Genomic DNA, 18,090 nt, shown 5'->3' on the forward strand with positions numbered 1-18,090 from the left:
AATACATAGTGATTAAAATAAGGGTGCTTACCTGCTCCATTACAGCTATGCATTTTGGGGCATAAATGTATAAATATATACATACGAATGCCTTCAAAACAACCACGCTGAGATCACACCTGGGTGAAATCAGCTCGCATAGGGTCACCATGCCAACAATGTTGTTGGGCTGCTGTACTACAGTATGTAGAGACAGTATCAAGGGCAGCATCTAAAAGTGGGGGAAGATTTTGTTATTTACCTGGTTTCACAGGCCGGAAAGAGTTGTAACTTATTTTACTGTAATCTGTAACGTGTTTTTGACGGGGCTACTTGCTGTCGATGTACACAGCAAAACATTGTATGCACATGAACAAAATTATAATGCTACGTTGTGGACAGGATGGAGAAAGGATCAATTAAAAGGAAATGTCCAGGAATGTGAACGTGACTGCTTGTCTCTTCATTGCCACGAGTTTTATTTTTTTTTTAATTTTTTCTCTCGTTCTAACTCTTGTCAAGCTTTTTTCACAGCTGTTTCTCTGCAACTGTTGGAGTTTAACATATGATTTTTGGTATTTACTGAAGGGAACAACGATACCAAATGCTGAATATGTTGAAAGAGCATCAAGAAAAGCACTGAAATCATGTATTAAGAATAAGCACTAATGGTTGAAAGCCTTTTAATGTAATCTTTTTTAAACCTTTCATTTGTCAAGACAAATTCTACAATCTCTGCTGTATTAGATGTTAACAGAGTTAATGTGGGGAAAAATTACGCTGAATGCTAGATATTTTTATTAAATATTTAAATTTTAACTCCACCTTTTAAAATCCCTCACAAGAAGACTATATGTGATCTTTTACGGACTGTTTAAACAGGACTAAACTGTGTGCCGTCCTGTTTCCTGTTAAGAAGGCCTGAGAGTTTTTCTTCCTCTTCTTCATGTCTCAGTGCAAAGTCCATTGTCTCAGTTCTGGCTGGCTCACCAACTTTTGCTGCTCTGCCACCTGGTTACATACTCAGTACGTTATATAATCCTCTGCTGCCCATCAACTCTGTCCAGGAACCGAGCCAGCTGAGGTCACGTCTCCCTCGATCAAAGATCAGTGAAGAGCAGAGATGTGACTGGACCTGTCGTCAAACAATCTGCCTGGCAACGGCTGAGTAAAGTCAGGTGTGTGTGTGTGTGTGTGTCGTCAGACAGGCTGTAAACTCACTCAATGGTATGAGGCTCTAGTTTGCAGAAGACTATATTAAGATAAATATTGTTCCTATTTATAGCCTATTCTTTTTTCCAATTTTCTTTTTACAATTTTATTATAGGCTAAAAAGGTAAAGTAATACTAGAAATATCAGTGTAAAAAGACTAGTGCAAGTGAAAGTCTTGCATTTTTAAATATTAAAATAACAGCAGTGGCATTCTAATATTGTTATAGTATAATTTACACTGTAACTGTGTACTATTAAATAACTAGTTACTCAAGTTATAAGTATAAATGTAGTGGAGTTAAAGTATAATATTTCCCTCTGATTTGTGGTGGATAAAGGAGCAGAAATGGAAATACTCAACTTAAGTAAGAACTAAGAACTTTACAACTGTTTATAAGTACAGCACTTAAATGTACTTGGACTTAGTTACTTTTCACCACCGAATTTTACATACAGAAACACAGATGCTCAAAGGACAGATTTATGGGGAGTTAGTAAAACCTGGTGGTAAAAGTGGGTTTTATACAAGAAATGCATTTTTGGACACATCTGTAATGAAAGACGCAATATTTGTCATATCTGGCAGAGGACCTGGAGACGGTTAAGACCTCAGGCTGCAACCTTTAACTGTCTATGGCTGCAACAGGGGGCAGCAGATCCAAATGAAGGTAGGATGGAGGGGCTGGAAAACAAGGAGCCAAGGACAGGAGAGACTGGTCAAGGCAGGAGGACGTGTTAGGATAGATAACCTCTAAGCAACTGATATACTTTTGTTAAATGTATTATTTAAGGATAGAATTGGATTTACAAGAGAAACGCACAGCACATAACACGACAACGCCACCTCAACCTCAGGAGAGCCATTATTGTCATAAGAAAAATGAGAAGATTATAAGGAAATAAGCATGAAAATACTTGAAAGTAAAGTTATGTCATCTGACACAATGATTACACTGTATTGACTTTAAAATCGACCTTAATCAACAAAACATTTATTAGAGAGCAACATATCAAAGCACACACACACATACACACATACACACACACACACACACACACAAAGCTGTAAATGAGGGTCTCCCTTTTGAGATATAAATACAGCTGACATATGACACAAATCCACGGATGACAGGTGTGTTCGTGTCATTTTGCTGCTGCAGTTACACATTCAGACACTAGAGGACGCCGCTGTCTACATGACTCATTTGTGGTGCTGTGTTGTTGTTTTTTCAGTGATTGCAGCACAGAGCAACACTTTGTGATATTTAATTTCACTAATTAATTGCACGACTAATGTGCTTGTTTGACATATATATATATATATATATATATATATATATATATATATATATATATATATATATATATATATATATATATATAACACTAACTAATATATTTAACTACTAAGATGGTGTTTTCATTTTCAATTGTTATTCTTTTCCTTTTCTTTTTGGCTATAACTTTCACTTTGAGATTTTCAAAGTAAAAGTTGTTCCTTTTCCCATTTTAAATGTAAGCTTTACCACATTCCATGTTTTTATTCTGAAATTTCGTTCATTTGTTATTTCAATATCCAGGTTTTCTATCTTTAAATAGATGGAATGATTATTCTCAATGGTTGAGTCAAAGTATTATTTATTTATAATTTTCTCATTCCTTTTTAATTTTACATTTAGGTAAAATGATTCTTCACATATAATGACTGATATTATAGACATATATAAAATACATGATATAAAACTCCTGCCTGGCGTGTTGAGACAGTTTAATTTAGATACTACTGATGCATGAATATAATTTGATTCATTCTAGATTTGAGAAAGCTGGAGCGTCCTCTCGCCCATACAGCAGGATTGGGCCACAGACGGCAGAAGATAGGAGAAGAGAGGAAAAGAAAACCGAAAACCAAACAGTCCTGATGGATCCAGATGACCTTACTGGAAATTCTCCCATCAGCTCCTGGTCCAAGCTGGACATTCGCCATGGGAACCACGGCAAGACTTTTAAAGTCTTAATAAACTGTCCAGATGTTCTCAGCAGCCAACTTTACGACCCTTGGAAGAAAGAAACGGAGTCACCCGGTCAGAAGAGGACGTTAGAAAGGACCTCAGGCCGGCCAGGCATGGCTGCAGTAAGAGAAAACTAAAATATTACAACACTACGCTGTTGTGGATCTTTTGACAGCTGAACAAAACCTCTGACATGTTCAAGAAAGACGATGTTGTGCACCTCCGTGTGGTTGCTCGTGCAGGACAACACATTTTACATTTTAATGTTACATACGTCATTCCCATTGTCACATCTCACTTGTTATTTCTTTTATTTATTCATCATTCTCATTTCCTATTTCAGAACCGTTCATGCTGTTCATATTGTAATATATTAACATACTTTCGATTGTCGATTAATCGATTTGTTGTTTTGGTCTAAATGTCAGAAATGTTCGATCAGTGTTTCCTAAAGCCCGAGAAGACGTCCTCAGATGTCTCGCTTTGTCCACACACCTCAAAGGTATTCAGTTAACTGTCACAGATGAGAGAAGAAACTACAAAATATTCACGTTTTTTAGAAGCTGCGAATTTTTTATTTTTTTAATAAAATATGACTCAAACCGATTAATCAATTAATTAATTTTTTTAATAGTTGACAGCTAGTCAGTTAAGACGTTTATAAGCATTTTAAAGAGAGACTCCCACGGGTTTTGCATGGTTTTATTTGCAACTCTTTTTAAATATACAGCATTCACATTATTGAAGTGGAATAATAAATATAAAAACAACAATTTAAAATGATTACTGAGAGTAGTAATCAGTGTCATCTGTTACACTACAATACAATATGCTAATACAAAACCCAACATACAGTACATTTACCATACCCATAATACAGTGCCGTAGAAAGTCATGTCTGAGAAGTTTGAACATAACTTTTAGAAAGTGAAGAAATAGTAAATATATGCTGGTGTGAGGATGCAATTGGCATTTGTGCTTCATATTAACATCTACTGATGAAACAGTTGGGACGAACATCTGCAGTTAAAACTCAAACTAAACGTTTGGCTTTAAGTCATCGGCTAGTCTCTCAAGGAAATAGACTAGTCATCAGCAGCCACTGTTAAACCTAACAGCTGATGATTTACTATGTACTGTGTTTTTTAGGAAAAATGTGTCTCTGCAACTGAAAACAATAACTTTTCAAAAAGTAACAGGTGGCACATTGAGTGAAATGTCTGACCAACAGCACAAAGGTTGAGTGTAATGTGATCATCTTGTTTTTAAGGATTTTAACTGAATTTAAGTGATGTTATGCACATGATTCTCCAGATTAATGTGCATTGTCTCTCCAGAACTCTGTTTTTATGACTTTTAGAAACACCTTAACTGCAACAACTGTAATGATTTTAAAGCAATATTTTAGGGCAGTCATGATGTTGGGCTCCGCCCTCTTAGTCGATTGGTCGACTAATCGCTCGTTTTGGTCTTCGACTAAGATTTCTTTAGACAATTAGTCATTTTGTATGCTTTTTCACGCTGAGTGAGTTGTTTCCAAGAAACTTATAAGCACATCAACACAAGATTCAAAGTGGTGCTTTGGCATGATTCTTTGTGGAGGAATTCCTTTTTGCAGATCTGTCCATTAAATTAAGTGATCGATTAGTCGATAAAATCATGTGTGTTAGTCGATTAAGAGTTTCTTCAGCTTTGGCATAATGTCAGAAGGAAAAGTCTCTTAATCACGTTGCAGAGTGGACTTACACTAATTTCAGAGGCAGATAAAACAGAAAAAGCTATAAATGGGTTGAATGACTCCTCCAGCTGACTTAAATGAGATGCTTTGTGGATGATGTGCATGTGGTCAAAGGGTCAAATTTGTTCCAGTTTACTTAGAATTTTCTGCTCTCCTTCTAAACAGAGAGGTCGTCTGCTCTCGTTCGACTACTCGTGCGGCTGGTTTTGCTAAATCTCCGTTTGTCGTTCTGACAGAGCCCTCCATTCGGGAAAATCAGCAGCCCGTCTGGGCCGCCAGTCTGGATCTGAGCGCAGCTGATCTCCCTGCTCCCAGGGGTGTATGAGGCGTTAGTGTCGGTCCTCAGGTAGCCGCCATTTTGGATCTGATTGTTACCAGTCTCCTGCCATGCGGGCGAGTAGCAGCTCATCTGGAGGAGGTTTACCTCCTCAGCCGCGGCGGCCATTTTGTGCTTCTCTGTGGCCATGTTCTCTGAGTTTTGTTGGTTAGCCAGGCGGTGGTTGGGGAAAGGGAGTGGCAGGAAGTGCGAGGAGTCGATCACACACTGGCTGAAGTCTGGCGGGGGGGTTGACGGCAGCGGAGGAGACAGAGAGAGCTGTCGGGCCAGCGAGGTGTTGGCAGGAGTGACGGCCTTCTCTGTGTAGCAGTACTGCCTGCAACAAAGAGATTTACCAGTTAACAGATATGAAACAATTTCACCGTAAAGAATTAGTAAACATAGTTAAGCAAACATTTTAGCTGCTTAAAGGCTGATAAGGGAGAACTGACTTGCCAGACGCACTTGCGGTAATTGACTTACTGAGCCAAATGATCAGTAAGTAAGTGTTTCTTACAAGATAAACACACAGATGTACATCTAAGAGATTCCATCAAGTGTTGTCATATTAAAAACAGCATTAAACAGTGGAAACAGGTTTATTGGCATTTCTTTAAACAAATCCCAATCTGCTTGAGAGGTGCCATGGACAGAACTTGTTTTAGTGGAACATGTGTATGTTGTTGGTTGTTTTAGTCGTGCAACAGAAAACTCAGATTGGACAGATCTAGTCTAGCCAGCTGTCTGGCCAGTCTGGAGAGTCTGGACAGTCCAGCTAACTGTCTCGGTCATAGGGTCGTAGGGGCAATTGAAGACAGTTGCCGATGGCAGAGAGTCATAACCCACCAATGTGGTTGTTTAAACTCAAACCACTCTCACAAATGTGTTTCTTACTGTACCTGCAGCAGTGTCTCCATCCCAGGTGATGCAGCTCGAGCACACTGAGGAACAGAGACACGGCCGACACAGCCATCATGAACACTATGAAGACATTTTTCTCTGTTGGTCTGGAGACGTAACAGTTCACAGGGTGTGGACACGGCCAGGCCTGAGAAAGACACAGAAAGGGAATTTGACTGTGGGGCCTGAATGTCATGTTTTATGTGTGGAATTGAATTGATTTCTGGCGTTACCTTGCAGACATACAGGGGATTGAGGAAGACTCCATACATGAAGTACTGGAGACTCAGAAAGACCACCTGAATGTAGGTCCAATCACAGTCAGCTGCATTCATTCAATGTGAGTTCTGTACATAGACATTTGCAGTTTTTTCACCACCTCTTTTATTCACCTACATGATAAATCATGCAGGTTTCTATGCTGTCATGCAGAACGTGTGTAGTGCAAAATTGAACACATATACAGTAAGAGTTCATTCTTATTTAGCCTGTAGTAATAGTAGCAAGTACCTCCATGACGCTGCGTATCAGGATACTGAGTATGTAAGTCCGCAGCAGCCCTCCCCTTAGATTGAGTCGACCTCCTGATTGACCTTCTCCTTTTTCCTTTTCTCTGTCCTTCTCTCCTTTCCTTCCCTGTTTCTCTCCTCCTCCTCCTGTGTCCTCCTCTGTCCCTCCTCCCTCTCCCCCTTCCTCTTCTCTGCTCCTCTTCTTCTCCTCTCTGCGGACATTGTGCATGGCGTGGCCCATGTAGATCAGACTGGGAGTGGACACAAACACAATCTGCAGCACCTGTGAGGATATCAGCCAGATTTATATGGTGAAAAAAAAATGTTGAATAAAAATTTAGTGACACTCACAATTAAAGGACTAAACCAAATGGTTTAGCTGCTTTAAATCAGTTGAAATGACTACTAGGAGCTGCTAAGGGTGGGGGAAACATCGCTTCACAAATGTGTCGTGATTTGTTTGTCTAAATTTTTTAATGATTCAAAGTATTGATTCTTTTCCTAAGAATCGATACCAGCAAAACAGAACAAAAGCAGAAAATGCAGAAAATCCATGTTCTGTACTTCTTTACAAATTAAATAATTGTCAGACTGACTAACTGATACGGGATGTGCATTCTTAATAGAAAACAATTAGCCTTTAGAAATGTTTCATGATATATTATCCCTAGATGTGTATTATCCAATGTTTTTGTTAAATACTCAATGACATCGAATTGCATAACAAATCAACTCGGCACCCGTATTGTAAAGATAATCGAATGGGGACAAAAGCCCGTCGTCCTCGACCCTAGGCGCTACTATTCAATTCTGTCTCTGTTTCCTTTACATCATATGACAGTAGATTGTATATTACCCAGTATCGTATATGAGCTATAGGGAAAGCTTGGTCATAACAAACGTTCTCGCAGCCCGGCTGCTCGGTGTCACAGTTAAAATCTTCCTGTTCGTCTCCCCATGACGACTCGGCGGCAGTCCCGAGCACCAGGATACGGAAGATAAACAGGATGGTCAGCCACACCTGGGAAGCCAAAAACAACAAAGATAAGATATATCAAACCCTCGAACAACATAATGTAGACACTGTGTGGAAAGACTGATAACAATCAGGAGCTTTTGTGTTGGAACTTCTGTAAGAAGATGTGATAACGTCTGAACAAATACCTTTGCAGGAAGTGTTTTTTTAGTATTGCAATGTCTAATTTTTAGTTGTTTGTGTGAGCTGCCGATGTTGCTCATGCATTCTGTATCAGCAGTCAGGGATAATGAAGTTAAACCGAAGCGCACAACTGGCTTTGAAATTAAAATAACGGATGTGGAGAAATCATTCTGGGTCTCTCCTTACACCCTTAAAATATTAACTTAAATTAAATTAAATTAATTTAAATTAAATTCCGTTTATCGCACCGTTGTGACGAAAAGGGAGCTGAGCCAGAAGGCAAAGCTCTCGATCTACCGGGCAATTTTCGTTCCTACCCTCACCTATGGTCATGAAGGCTGGGTCATGACCGAAAGAACGAGATCCAGGGTACAAGCGGCCGAAATGGGTTTCCTCAGGAGGGTGGCTGGCGTCTCCCTTAGAGATAGGTTGAGAAGCTCAGTCATCCGAGAGGAGCTCGGAGTAGAGCCGCTGCTCCTTCGCGTCGAAAGGAGCCAGTTGAGGTGGTTCGGGCATCTGGTAAGGATGCCTCCTGGGCGCCTCCCTAGGGAGGTGGTCCAGGCACGTCCAGCTGGGAGGAGGCCTCGGGGAAGACCCAGGACTAGGTGGCGAGATTATATCTCCAACCTGGCCTGGGAACGCCTCGGGATCCCCCAGTCGGAGCTGGTTGATGTGGCTCGGGAAAGGGAAGTTTGGGGTCCCCTGCTGGAGCTGCTGCCCCCGCGAGTCATCCACGAGTTGCTGCATGGTGTTCAGTGGGATGGTAAAAATGGACCTACTTAAATTTGAGCTAACGTTAGCAATCAAACAACAATAGATAGCGACGACATTTTTGAAAGGATTCCCATCTTCTGTTATTGTTTGTATTGAGGTAAACTTATTATTTCATGGATTTCACAAATTTCAGAATGACACGTTATTCCGAAAACCGTTTAAATCTGAGCCTGGGCAGCTCAAATCTGCACTCGACTCACATCGGGGAGTGACACTGGCCGCTATGTTGAATGTAAACAAGAATCTTATTGGTCGGTTCTCTATTGTCATCGTGTTAAACCAACCAAGAGCAGGTAGACAAGCCAATTTGTGATTGGTTCCCGCAAAATGGTGAACTGAAGCAGGAGAATTAGACGGGCAGGTTTCAAGACCGAGCTGGAAGGGGAAATCAAACCACCGGCATCGGCGTGGTTAACCCAGTCTAGTTTAATCCGGGATTAAAAGACACCGCTGTTTAACAGACATCTTCCAGTCTCACATGTCGCCTACCAAACATGTAGAGAAAAACAGACAAATATCTACACATTGTCTCGGTAAAGAGGGTTTTTTCCCTCTTCTCCCAGGTTTTCTCAAGATAACTGAATAATTCATGTTTCACAGACTAATCTCTGAGATAGTTTACCATATCAAATAAGAACTGCTCTGGCCACTGAAGCGTTTAAGTTCTTGCTTAAGATTCATTGGCTTTTAATCAGAGTTGGCTTTTTTCTACTGTCGGTTATTTTTGTATTTGTTTTGATTTAATCTATTTGGGGTTTTTGAGCTTGTAGAGCACTTTGGTCAACTATGGCTTTTTTGAATGTGCTATTTAAATACTATTGACCTTGAACTTTCACATGTGAACAGCCATCTTAGCCTTTGAGCATTATTCATATTTACAAAATCAACATCGGTTTAATTCTTACTAAACGAGGCATCACACTGTTCACAATCAAAAGGACAGCGAAAAACAAAATGGAACTAATTTTCTATGTCATTTAAACAAAGTTTTTACTCAATGACGTCTTCAGCGGATTTACATTTTGAACAAAACTATACTAACATAAACTTTATATCTGCTTATTATTAAAGAAGAAGGCTAGAAACCAAGGGTCAGGATATACAAAACAAATGTTTTATTTTGAGTGTGTACATGTCTGTTTCCACCATGTGCAGAGGAAGTCCGACTGGCGCCGGGCTGCTGCAGGATGGTAGCAGAAGACACATCTCTGATTGGCTCCCCCTGCCATGCTTACCCTAACCTTAACCAATCCCACGCCTCTTAAACCTAACCAGCCCAACCAGAGCAGGCAACAAGTAGGAGCCATTCAAGGATGAGCTTAATGTTGTATGTGTGTGTGTGTGTGTCTGTGTGTTGTAACCTTGCCAACAGAGGTAGAGTGTTCCTGTACTTCCTCCAGGAAGTTTCCCAGCAGGCTCCAGTCTGCCATGACCAGTTACAGCTCAGCTCAAGTTTAGCTTTGATTAGTTTTAAATGCTTCTCTCAGCAGTCACTCAGCAGGTACAGGATTCACCTGAGGAACAGAGAGCACACACACATGTTTCATGTCTGCAGCAGAGTTAGGCTTCTCCTAATCTCATCCATCAGCCTGACGTCGTCATACTGAGATTTTAGTTAGGGGGGCGTGTTTCAACCCAACCAGGAAAGAAAATGCCTCTGCACTCAGTTGGAGACCCACAACCAATCAGAGCAGTGTGTGATGTGTAGTGAATCTCGTAGCTAGGACGTAAAAAACACATTTCCGATCGCCTAATGCCTTGCTCACGGTTCTCTGTTTCTCTTTTTAAAATGAATGCGCTGTCGATATCTTCTATAACAGATGAGATGAAGGAATGTACACATCTCAAGTCTCCAGCGACAGCCGTCTATGTTGAAAACAAATTCAACCCAAGGGCTCATTGGTGACATGGTTAATTACTGTTGTTCGTCTGTCCATCATCGTATAAAGCCCGCCCTGACAATTTGATTGGTCCGAATATCTCTGGTTCGAGCATAGTTCCTCCACGATGGAACCAGTCCAGACCGAACTTCCTGACCTCAAATGTTGTGGGCGGGGCTAAATTTGGCTGGCATCCACCCAGACTACTAATTCATGGTTTATTTTAAGAAAAGACAAAGCTGTATGTATGAGATGATGCTGTCCATTAAAAAGACTTTAGCCAAAAGCATCTCAAGCGTAGGAAGAAAGACAAAAAAACAACTTATAATCCATTTTGCCAATCTTTTTAAGCTTAATAGTTGTTTCCCCAAAAGCATCACAGATGAAAGATGAATGAATAGTAGGAGGCTGAAAGCATCTGAAGGATCTCCAGAACCTACAACGACTACACCTTTTTAAGACTTATCATAAATACTGATGCTCTTTGTTAAGTCATGTTTTATGTGAAATAAGAAAACTAACGTAGGCTCACGCCAGTTGTCTGTTGTTGTCCCTCATTTAACCTAATATACTAATATTCTTTAATATTAGTCTCTTTTGGACTGAATGTATTGTGTATTTTGAGATTCTGTAAATGTTCTTCTTACTTATGGTGCATATGTTGATTTCCACATGCAGAAATGATGACAGAATGACATTCACACTAGATGACAGATAATGAAACTAATACTGTAGGATTTTTATCTGATTCAGTTTAGGTTTGAATTAAGTTTAAGAATAACGTCTTCCTTCAGCAGCAGCTCTTCACTTGTAAGATTTACTGTTATTGTGAAATTGGGCCTAACGTTCCTCTAATTAATACATGAAACAATCATGTTTTACACATAATTTTAAATCATTTTAGGTCTGACTGGAGCTATTTAATGTCATCGTGCCATCCTTTTCTTCAATGGTTTAATGCTACCTGATGAAAAATTCCCTCCACCTGTTGTTTCTCTCCTTAAACCAACTCCTAATACTCACATAACAATAGTTGATTGAAACACTTTAAATTATCTGGAAAATCTTCAAAAGTCTGACTAAATTTGGATGTTGTTGCTTTGTGTATGTGTGTGTGTGTGTGTGTGTGGTTGTGGATGTGTGTGTGTGTGTGTGTGCGTTTTCTTGTATTATCTTGACCCTGTGACCCACTCTCTAGCCTGGCCCTGACCCTATTAATAAAAAATGTCTGTGCCCATATCTCAGTTTAGATTCACGCTCAGTTCCCACACTACCCCTCCGTCTGTCTCTGGGGTGGAAAAACTAGACTTCTACTGTAAACACACACACACACACACACACACACACACACACACACACACACACACACACACACACACACACACACACAGTGTCTGTCCCTCTCCATGTGGATATTTATGGACATGCAGCGATTCCTCACACACACACACATATATATATGTATATATACTGTACATATAACAACAATATAACGTTTTGTTTTATTCTCGGTAGAAGAGTTAAATAAGTGTTAATCCTGAAAGAAAGGGCTTTTACAATAGTCCACTTCCTTGCACAGAGCGTTCACACCAGTCTTATTTGTTGCTCTTTGGTTCAGGAAAACTTCAAAATGCCTTTTTTATGCTAACTTGATCTAGTGTCCTTTATTGTACAGTAACATAGACTTAAAAAAATACTTTTAACGGATTTGTTTATAAAGTTTAATTTATTAAAATAAGATGCAGAGCAAGCTTGTAGATTCAAACTCTCTCTGTATGGCAGCTGAAGGTTTTAAAGAAGCCACATGATGTAATTAGTTTCTTTAGTTATATATTTATTTAACCATTATTTTACTAGAACATCACCCCCTTTAACTTTTGTAACTATTATTTTTTTTGATTAAACAACACTAACTCTTTCTATTCAAACCAGTACAAATTCTTTTTTTAAAGATGTAATACTTTGCCTCGAGTAATATCTTTTGTCCCCACAAAAAAAAGTTCAATTACCTGGTCGTCTTGTCTTAAAATTACATCCCACATCTTTTCCCTCCTGAAAAAAGTCCATCTAGGAATCTGTTTGACTGCCAGACACAACATGTCTCCTCACTATCTATGATGTGTGTATATTTGCACTGGAGGTTTCATGTTTCCACATCACACTAGTGCATTGCATACTGGGCCGTATAAGTCCAGGTGTCTTTATTATGTTGATAATAATACTGGTGGGAAAAATGATTGTCTTGATACTGTCATGCATAAGACCTTTTTTTCTGTCCTGGACTCGGTCTTGTCTGGGACTCGAACCTCTTTGAACACGGTCTTGACTTGGGCTCGACCAATCCTAGTCTTGGACTTGTCTTGGTCTTGACAAAGGTGGTCTTGACTACAGCCCTGTAATGTGGACATGCTGACAGTTTTGTTGTCATTACTCAGAATTCCTCATGGGGCCGACAGACACTACGCACTTAACATCGCTTTAACAGCATTTTAGTGAAATACTGTGTCTTGTGCTCTCCAACCATCTATAAATTAATGTAATCAATACCGACTGCGACAACAATGCTTATATCGTTTTCATCGTCTGTGTGTGTGTGTGTGTGTGTGCCTGTATGTTAATGACAAACTATGGTCCTGGAGAAACCTTCTGTATTAGGAACTACCACAGAGGTGGATTTGAGTACTTTGTCAGGTGTTTTCATGTCGGCCTGTATGTCTGTGGCCAGATTTCGTAACCCTGACAGCATCACAGCCGTACAAGACGCAGTGGTTTAACTCTACATCTGTGTAGTTGAGATCAAAATGGAGGCCGAGTTTGAGAATGAGTGTGGTCTGAACAAGGACGCCGGAAGCAGGGCGGTAGAAAGCTGGGAAGGGCGCTACACACACACACACGTCACGCCCCCTGGCTCGATTTGGTGTTGCGGCTGGTGTGGTCCCATCACAAGATTTTCTCTAGTTTAGAGACTTTAACTTTTACTTGTACTCCATAGGGTAGCATTCAGTTTTTAAAGTCTGTTTCAGAAGATGCATTGTAAGAACTGTCATAATTTCATGTAAAAACTAATATTAACTGAATCTGCCTATGGGGAAAAAAAGAGTGAACTTAAGAGTGTAAAAAGCTAATGTTTTTCCTTTATTTATTAAACATCCTTTTAAATGCCCCTCCCTTCCTGTTTTTGTAAAACCCAAGAGCTTTGGACAAACTATGTGTGTGTGTGTGTGTGTGTGTGTGTGTGTGTGTGTGTGTATGTGTGTGTGTATTTATGTCTTTTACAAGTGCTCCTAACATCATTAATAACAATATTACTTCCTTGTATAGACTTTCGCCTGACCTTTTGCATCCATGTGCGTGTGTGTATGTGTGTGTGTGTGTGTGCGCACACGCTCATTATCCAGCAGTATTGTTCTGCATCCTGTCTCGATAACGAACACACACACACACGCACACACACACACACACACGCACACACACACACACACAGAGTTTTTCTCTGCTCGTTAATAATACATACTCAAAGATAACGTCACTCAGACCTGAGGATGTTTTTAAGGGGATAATAGACGTTATTTATAAGTTGCACTATTAATATTCTGTAAAGTAGTAGTGGGTCAACATGATAAAAATGTGAGACATTAATCAAAGAAACAAAAACAACTAATAAATCAAGACTAAAAGAGTTCTACACAAAATTTCCAGTTTAATTTTTTCTTTTTAATTTCCATATTTTACTCCATACTGGATATGTATATAACATATATGTTATATATACATAATATCTTATGTAGATAAGATGAGATATGTTTTCTACTCTCTAAAGCTCCCACAACTCTTTCATAAACACCAAAACTAAAACGCTAACTAGTTTTTATGGTTGTTTTTTAGTTTTTCAAAATCTTTCTAATTTAAACTTCTTAGGTTTTGTGAAAATCTGCCTGTCTGTCCATATCCTGAAGGCCATCATTTGGTCTTTGGAAGGCTATCTGAGATAACTTTCTGATCACAGCTTTGTGATACTCAGGTCCTTGCCTGTGAAATCCGCAATGGGTTTTCCATCTTCTTAGCACATTTTATCTCTGAATTTAAATGTTTTTTGTGGAATAAAACACAATTGTCTTGTATTGTGTCTTGTAGAAATGTATAGGGCTCATGCAGGCTGTACATCATTGATCACTGAATAATGCAATGGAGAGTTTTCCTTTGTTGTTTCAGAGTTTCCACCAGGACAGGTGTAAAATGAATCGGGAAATGAACATTATATCAAATGAGAATACTTAAAAACTGTAATATTAGGTAATATTTAATTGATCAGGACAATGCACGTTAATCAACATGTCTGTACATGCGCCAGTGTCAGCCAGTCGGCTCATTTTTAACTGTAGGCCTAGTTACCTAGCATGCATGTATTTATAGTGGGAAGAACCCGGAGCACCTGTAGGAAACCCACGCAAAAACATGGAGAACATGCAAAGAGGCCTGTAACAACCTGGATTCAAACCCAGACCCTTCTTGCTGTGAGGCCAACGTGCCTACCACTGAGCTATTATACTGCCTATTAAACATGTGCATACATATTTTACCTAAAATTAGCAAATAAAACTCAGAAGGTGTAGGCCGCATGTTGTGCACCTGTTGAACGCATGCACACAGTTTACCTGATTTAGGATTGCAGTTGGCCTGAGACAGTCGTGATCAAAGGTAGAAAAAGTGGCTGCTCTCCTCTTCCTCAGCAGCTATGTTGAAGTGCCTTTGAGCAAGGCACTTCCTCCACTCCCAATGATCCTCAGCGTCCAGCAGCAGCAGATGTTTATATGTGAGGTAGTTGCAGATGTCTTCCAGGTATTTAAGGTGTATAACTTGTCTTTCTTTAGTTTCAAGTTTGTGTCTTAAATCTAAGTTAAGTTGCTGAATCTGAACTTGAGACGGCGTCAAGCTCGGAGCAGAAACAGACGGATGGACAACAAGAAGTTCCTTCAGTTGAGTTGACAGTGAGACAGCAGCGCACAGATGAGACCAGTGTGTTACCAAGGGACTGAATTGAAATGTGCATGAGACTCTACTTTGTACCAGCCTCCTTCTCTGTCTCTCTCTCTCTCTCTCTCTCTCTCTCTTTCTGTCTCCCCCTCTCTCTCTCTTTCTCCCCCTCACATCAGAGGAAGTGGGCCTGGTGCCTCACTGCCTGCTATTCAACTCTTACCGGTATGTATGTGCATGTGTGTGTTTGTGATGTCTGGCATCTAAAGGAAGCAAGATATTGTATTAGGACACAATGGCTGCAGGTCCCAGTCCAGCATTCCTCCATGTCCTCATGTTGCTCTATTCTTCTCTGTATGTCTCTACATGTCTCTCTTTGTCTCCATTTGGTCGCTTAATTCGTGGGAGTAAAAACTTCACTTTAAAACTAACAAATGGGCGCCTGGAGGGCTCAGTTGGTTGAACAGGCGCTCGTGTGGAGAGACCTACTCCTCCGCGCAGTCGGTTCGACTCCGACCTGCTGCCCTTTGCTGCATGTCGTTCCCCCCCCCCCCCTCTCTCTCTCTCTCCTTTCATGTCTTCAGCTGTCCTGTCAAAAAATAAAAAGCTGAAAATGCCCCCCGAAAAAATTAAATAAAAATCAACAAAGAACCTGACCGGAGGCCTGAACCCACTTTGTACTCAGTTCCCATATTCGTTTTGGAGACATTTGTAGCAGATTTCTAAAAGATTTACTCAGCCATTCATCAACTTATTATTGTTTCCTTTGAGTAGACTAGAGATAAATACAGACACATGATTTGAAGAGCAGCCACTCTTCTGTCATTTCTGAAACGCCGTGCAGTGCCCTGCTATGCCAAGAACACACTACTATTTCTAGTCACTGTTGCATCATCTTTAGCTGTGACTCACTGGGAGTACAATGTAGTTGGTTGGACAAACATCTGGTATCATGAATAAAGAGTGTGCCATTCGGTGCAAAAGTTTGGTTTTGATGCTATATGTAGTTTTGGTTGCAGTGCTTCGTTTTGCAGGATACATATGAGGTGTTTTGCAGTTTGGGTGTGTGGTTTTATGAATTAATTGTGTTTTAACAATTGGAAAAAACTGTAATTGTACACACACTGGATACAGTATTACACTACTGTAGTAGCTATGTGACAACTGTTTTGTTGTGATTCTCCATGTTGACATGTTGACTGATTTGAGTATATGGAGAGAAATAAATTGTATTTTCCTCAGTCTGCTGCATTGGTCTTGTGTAGTATTTGGTGAGCTTGTTGTATATACTTCATTTACGGTATTTTAATCACTGATAACTATAATTGCTCAAATTGTTTTAAGTTAGCAACAGCAGAGTGTTACTGTTTCAAACAGAATTAAGTATGAAACTTCAACAAAAAAACATGTTTTTATAAATTAATGTATAGCTTTTTGAGTGTTTCATTTTGCAAAGAATCTGAGGTGTTCTGCTGTTTGGATGTGTGGATGTTTCTTATTGTTTTTAGTGTTTTGAAAAATCTGTCCCTGCTTTTAAAATTGTGCTTGAGCTATTTAAAAAAGAAAAAATGATAAAGTAATGTATCATGCTCGCTACTACGGTATGAGCACTCATGACTTCAGGGAGCCAGAGGTTTTAAACGTTGTGCTTTTTTTGTCAGCATGGAATATTTGTGGGGACCGAATTTTTTCCCCAGAGAACTTGTGATAGCAAATGCACACTGTGTTCCTCAGGGCCTGTGTTTGAGTGTGTGTGTGTGTGTGTGTGTGTGTGTGTGCATGCATTTGTGCATGCGTGTGTGTGTTTGTGTGCGCGTGCGTGCATGTGTGAGCGTGTCTGTGTGTGTGTGTGTGTGTGTGTGTGTGTGTGTGTGTGTGTGTGTGCGTGCGTGCATGTGTGTGTGTGTCTGTGTGTGTGTGTTTATGTTTGTGTGTGTGTGTGTGTGTGTGTGTGTGTGTGTGTGTGTGTGTGTGTGTGTGCGTGCGTGCATGTTAGAGCGTGTCTGTGTGTGTGTGTGTGTGTGCGTGCGTGCATGTGTATGCATGTGTGTGTTTATTTGTGTGTAAATGAGTTCATGTGAAACAGTGGTTCCCCATGTGACTCTCGGCGGCCGACAACACCCCAGGATCGTTAAGAAGGCTTTGTTTCGTTCTAAACTGCTTCTGGTGATGAGAGCTTGTGCCAAACTCGTAACCATGCCAACGGATCTCCATGTGAAACCATTTGCCACGCAGAGGTGAATTTTGAAACATATGATCCCCAAAATTGATTGAAATTGTTGAGTTGGTCGAACATAAAAAATGTAACAACATCTGTCTCAGTTAAAATTCCAACCCGCAACATTAATTTTAATATTTAAAGACAGTGTAACAGAAAGAGTGTAACAGTGGTGTAGCACGATCGCACTGCTCATTCACACACTCACAAAGAGTTGTGTTTCATTTTAAATGGTTTGGTATTTGCATTTGGACTTATATCAGTTGTTTTTGCCATTTTTGTAAAACTGGTTAGGTGAATCTCTGAGAAAGATAGAGTACACTTTTCCCTGATCATTCCACATGTTTTAAACGTAACATTTATACTTTTAATTTTATATATATATATATATATATATATATATATATATATATATATA

General features: G+C 39.8%; 1 protein-coding gene across 4 annotated transcripts in view; it reads right to left on the reverse strand.

Moving 5' to 3' along the window:
- Positions 1 to 4,619: 4,619 nt before the first annotated feature.
- LOC117960307 (gap junction alpha-5 protein-like) overlaps positions 4,620 to 18,090 on the reverse strand; it is a 13,632-nt gene continuing 161 nt past the window's right edge. The window contains exons 1-7 of one of the 4 annotated variants that reach the window (XM_034898134.1): positions 15,136 to 15,522; positions 9,962 to 10,114; positions 7,524 to 7,688; positions 6,669 to 6,950; positions 6,392 to 6,457; positions 6,158 to 6,306; positions 4,620 to 5,595 (exon numbers count right to left, since the gene is read on the reverse strand). In XM_034898134.1, the coding sequence (XP_034754025.1) occupies positions 5,100 to 5,595; positions 6,158 to 6,306; positions 6,392 to 6,457; positions 6,669 to 6,950; positions 7,524 to 7,688; positions 9,962 to 10,030 (1,227 nt within the window). In that variant the 5' untranslated portion in view covers positions 10,031 to 10,114; positions 15,136 to 15,522 and the 3' untranslated portion in view covers positions 4,620 to 5,099. Of the gene's footprint in view, positions 5,596 to 6,157; positions 6,307 to 6,391; positions 6,458 to 6,668; positions 6,951 to 7,523; positions 7,689 to 9,961; positions 10,115 to 12,489; positions 12,596 to 15,135; positions 15,525 to 18,090 lie in introns of those variants that run through there. The other 3 variants (XM_034898133.1, XM_034898135.1, XM_034898132.1) reach the window with 3 other exon arrangements.

Source organism: Etheostoma cragini, chromosome 17 (genome assembly GCF_013103735.1).
Source record: "Etheostoma cragini isolate CJK2018 chromosome 17, CSU_Ecrag_1.0, whole genome shotgun sequence".
NCBI classification, from domain to species: Eukaryota; Metazoa; Chordata; class Actinopteri; order Perciformes; family Percidae; genus Etheostoma; species Etheostoma cragini.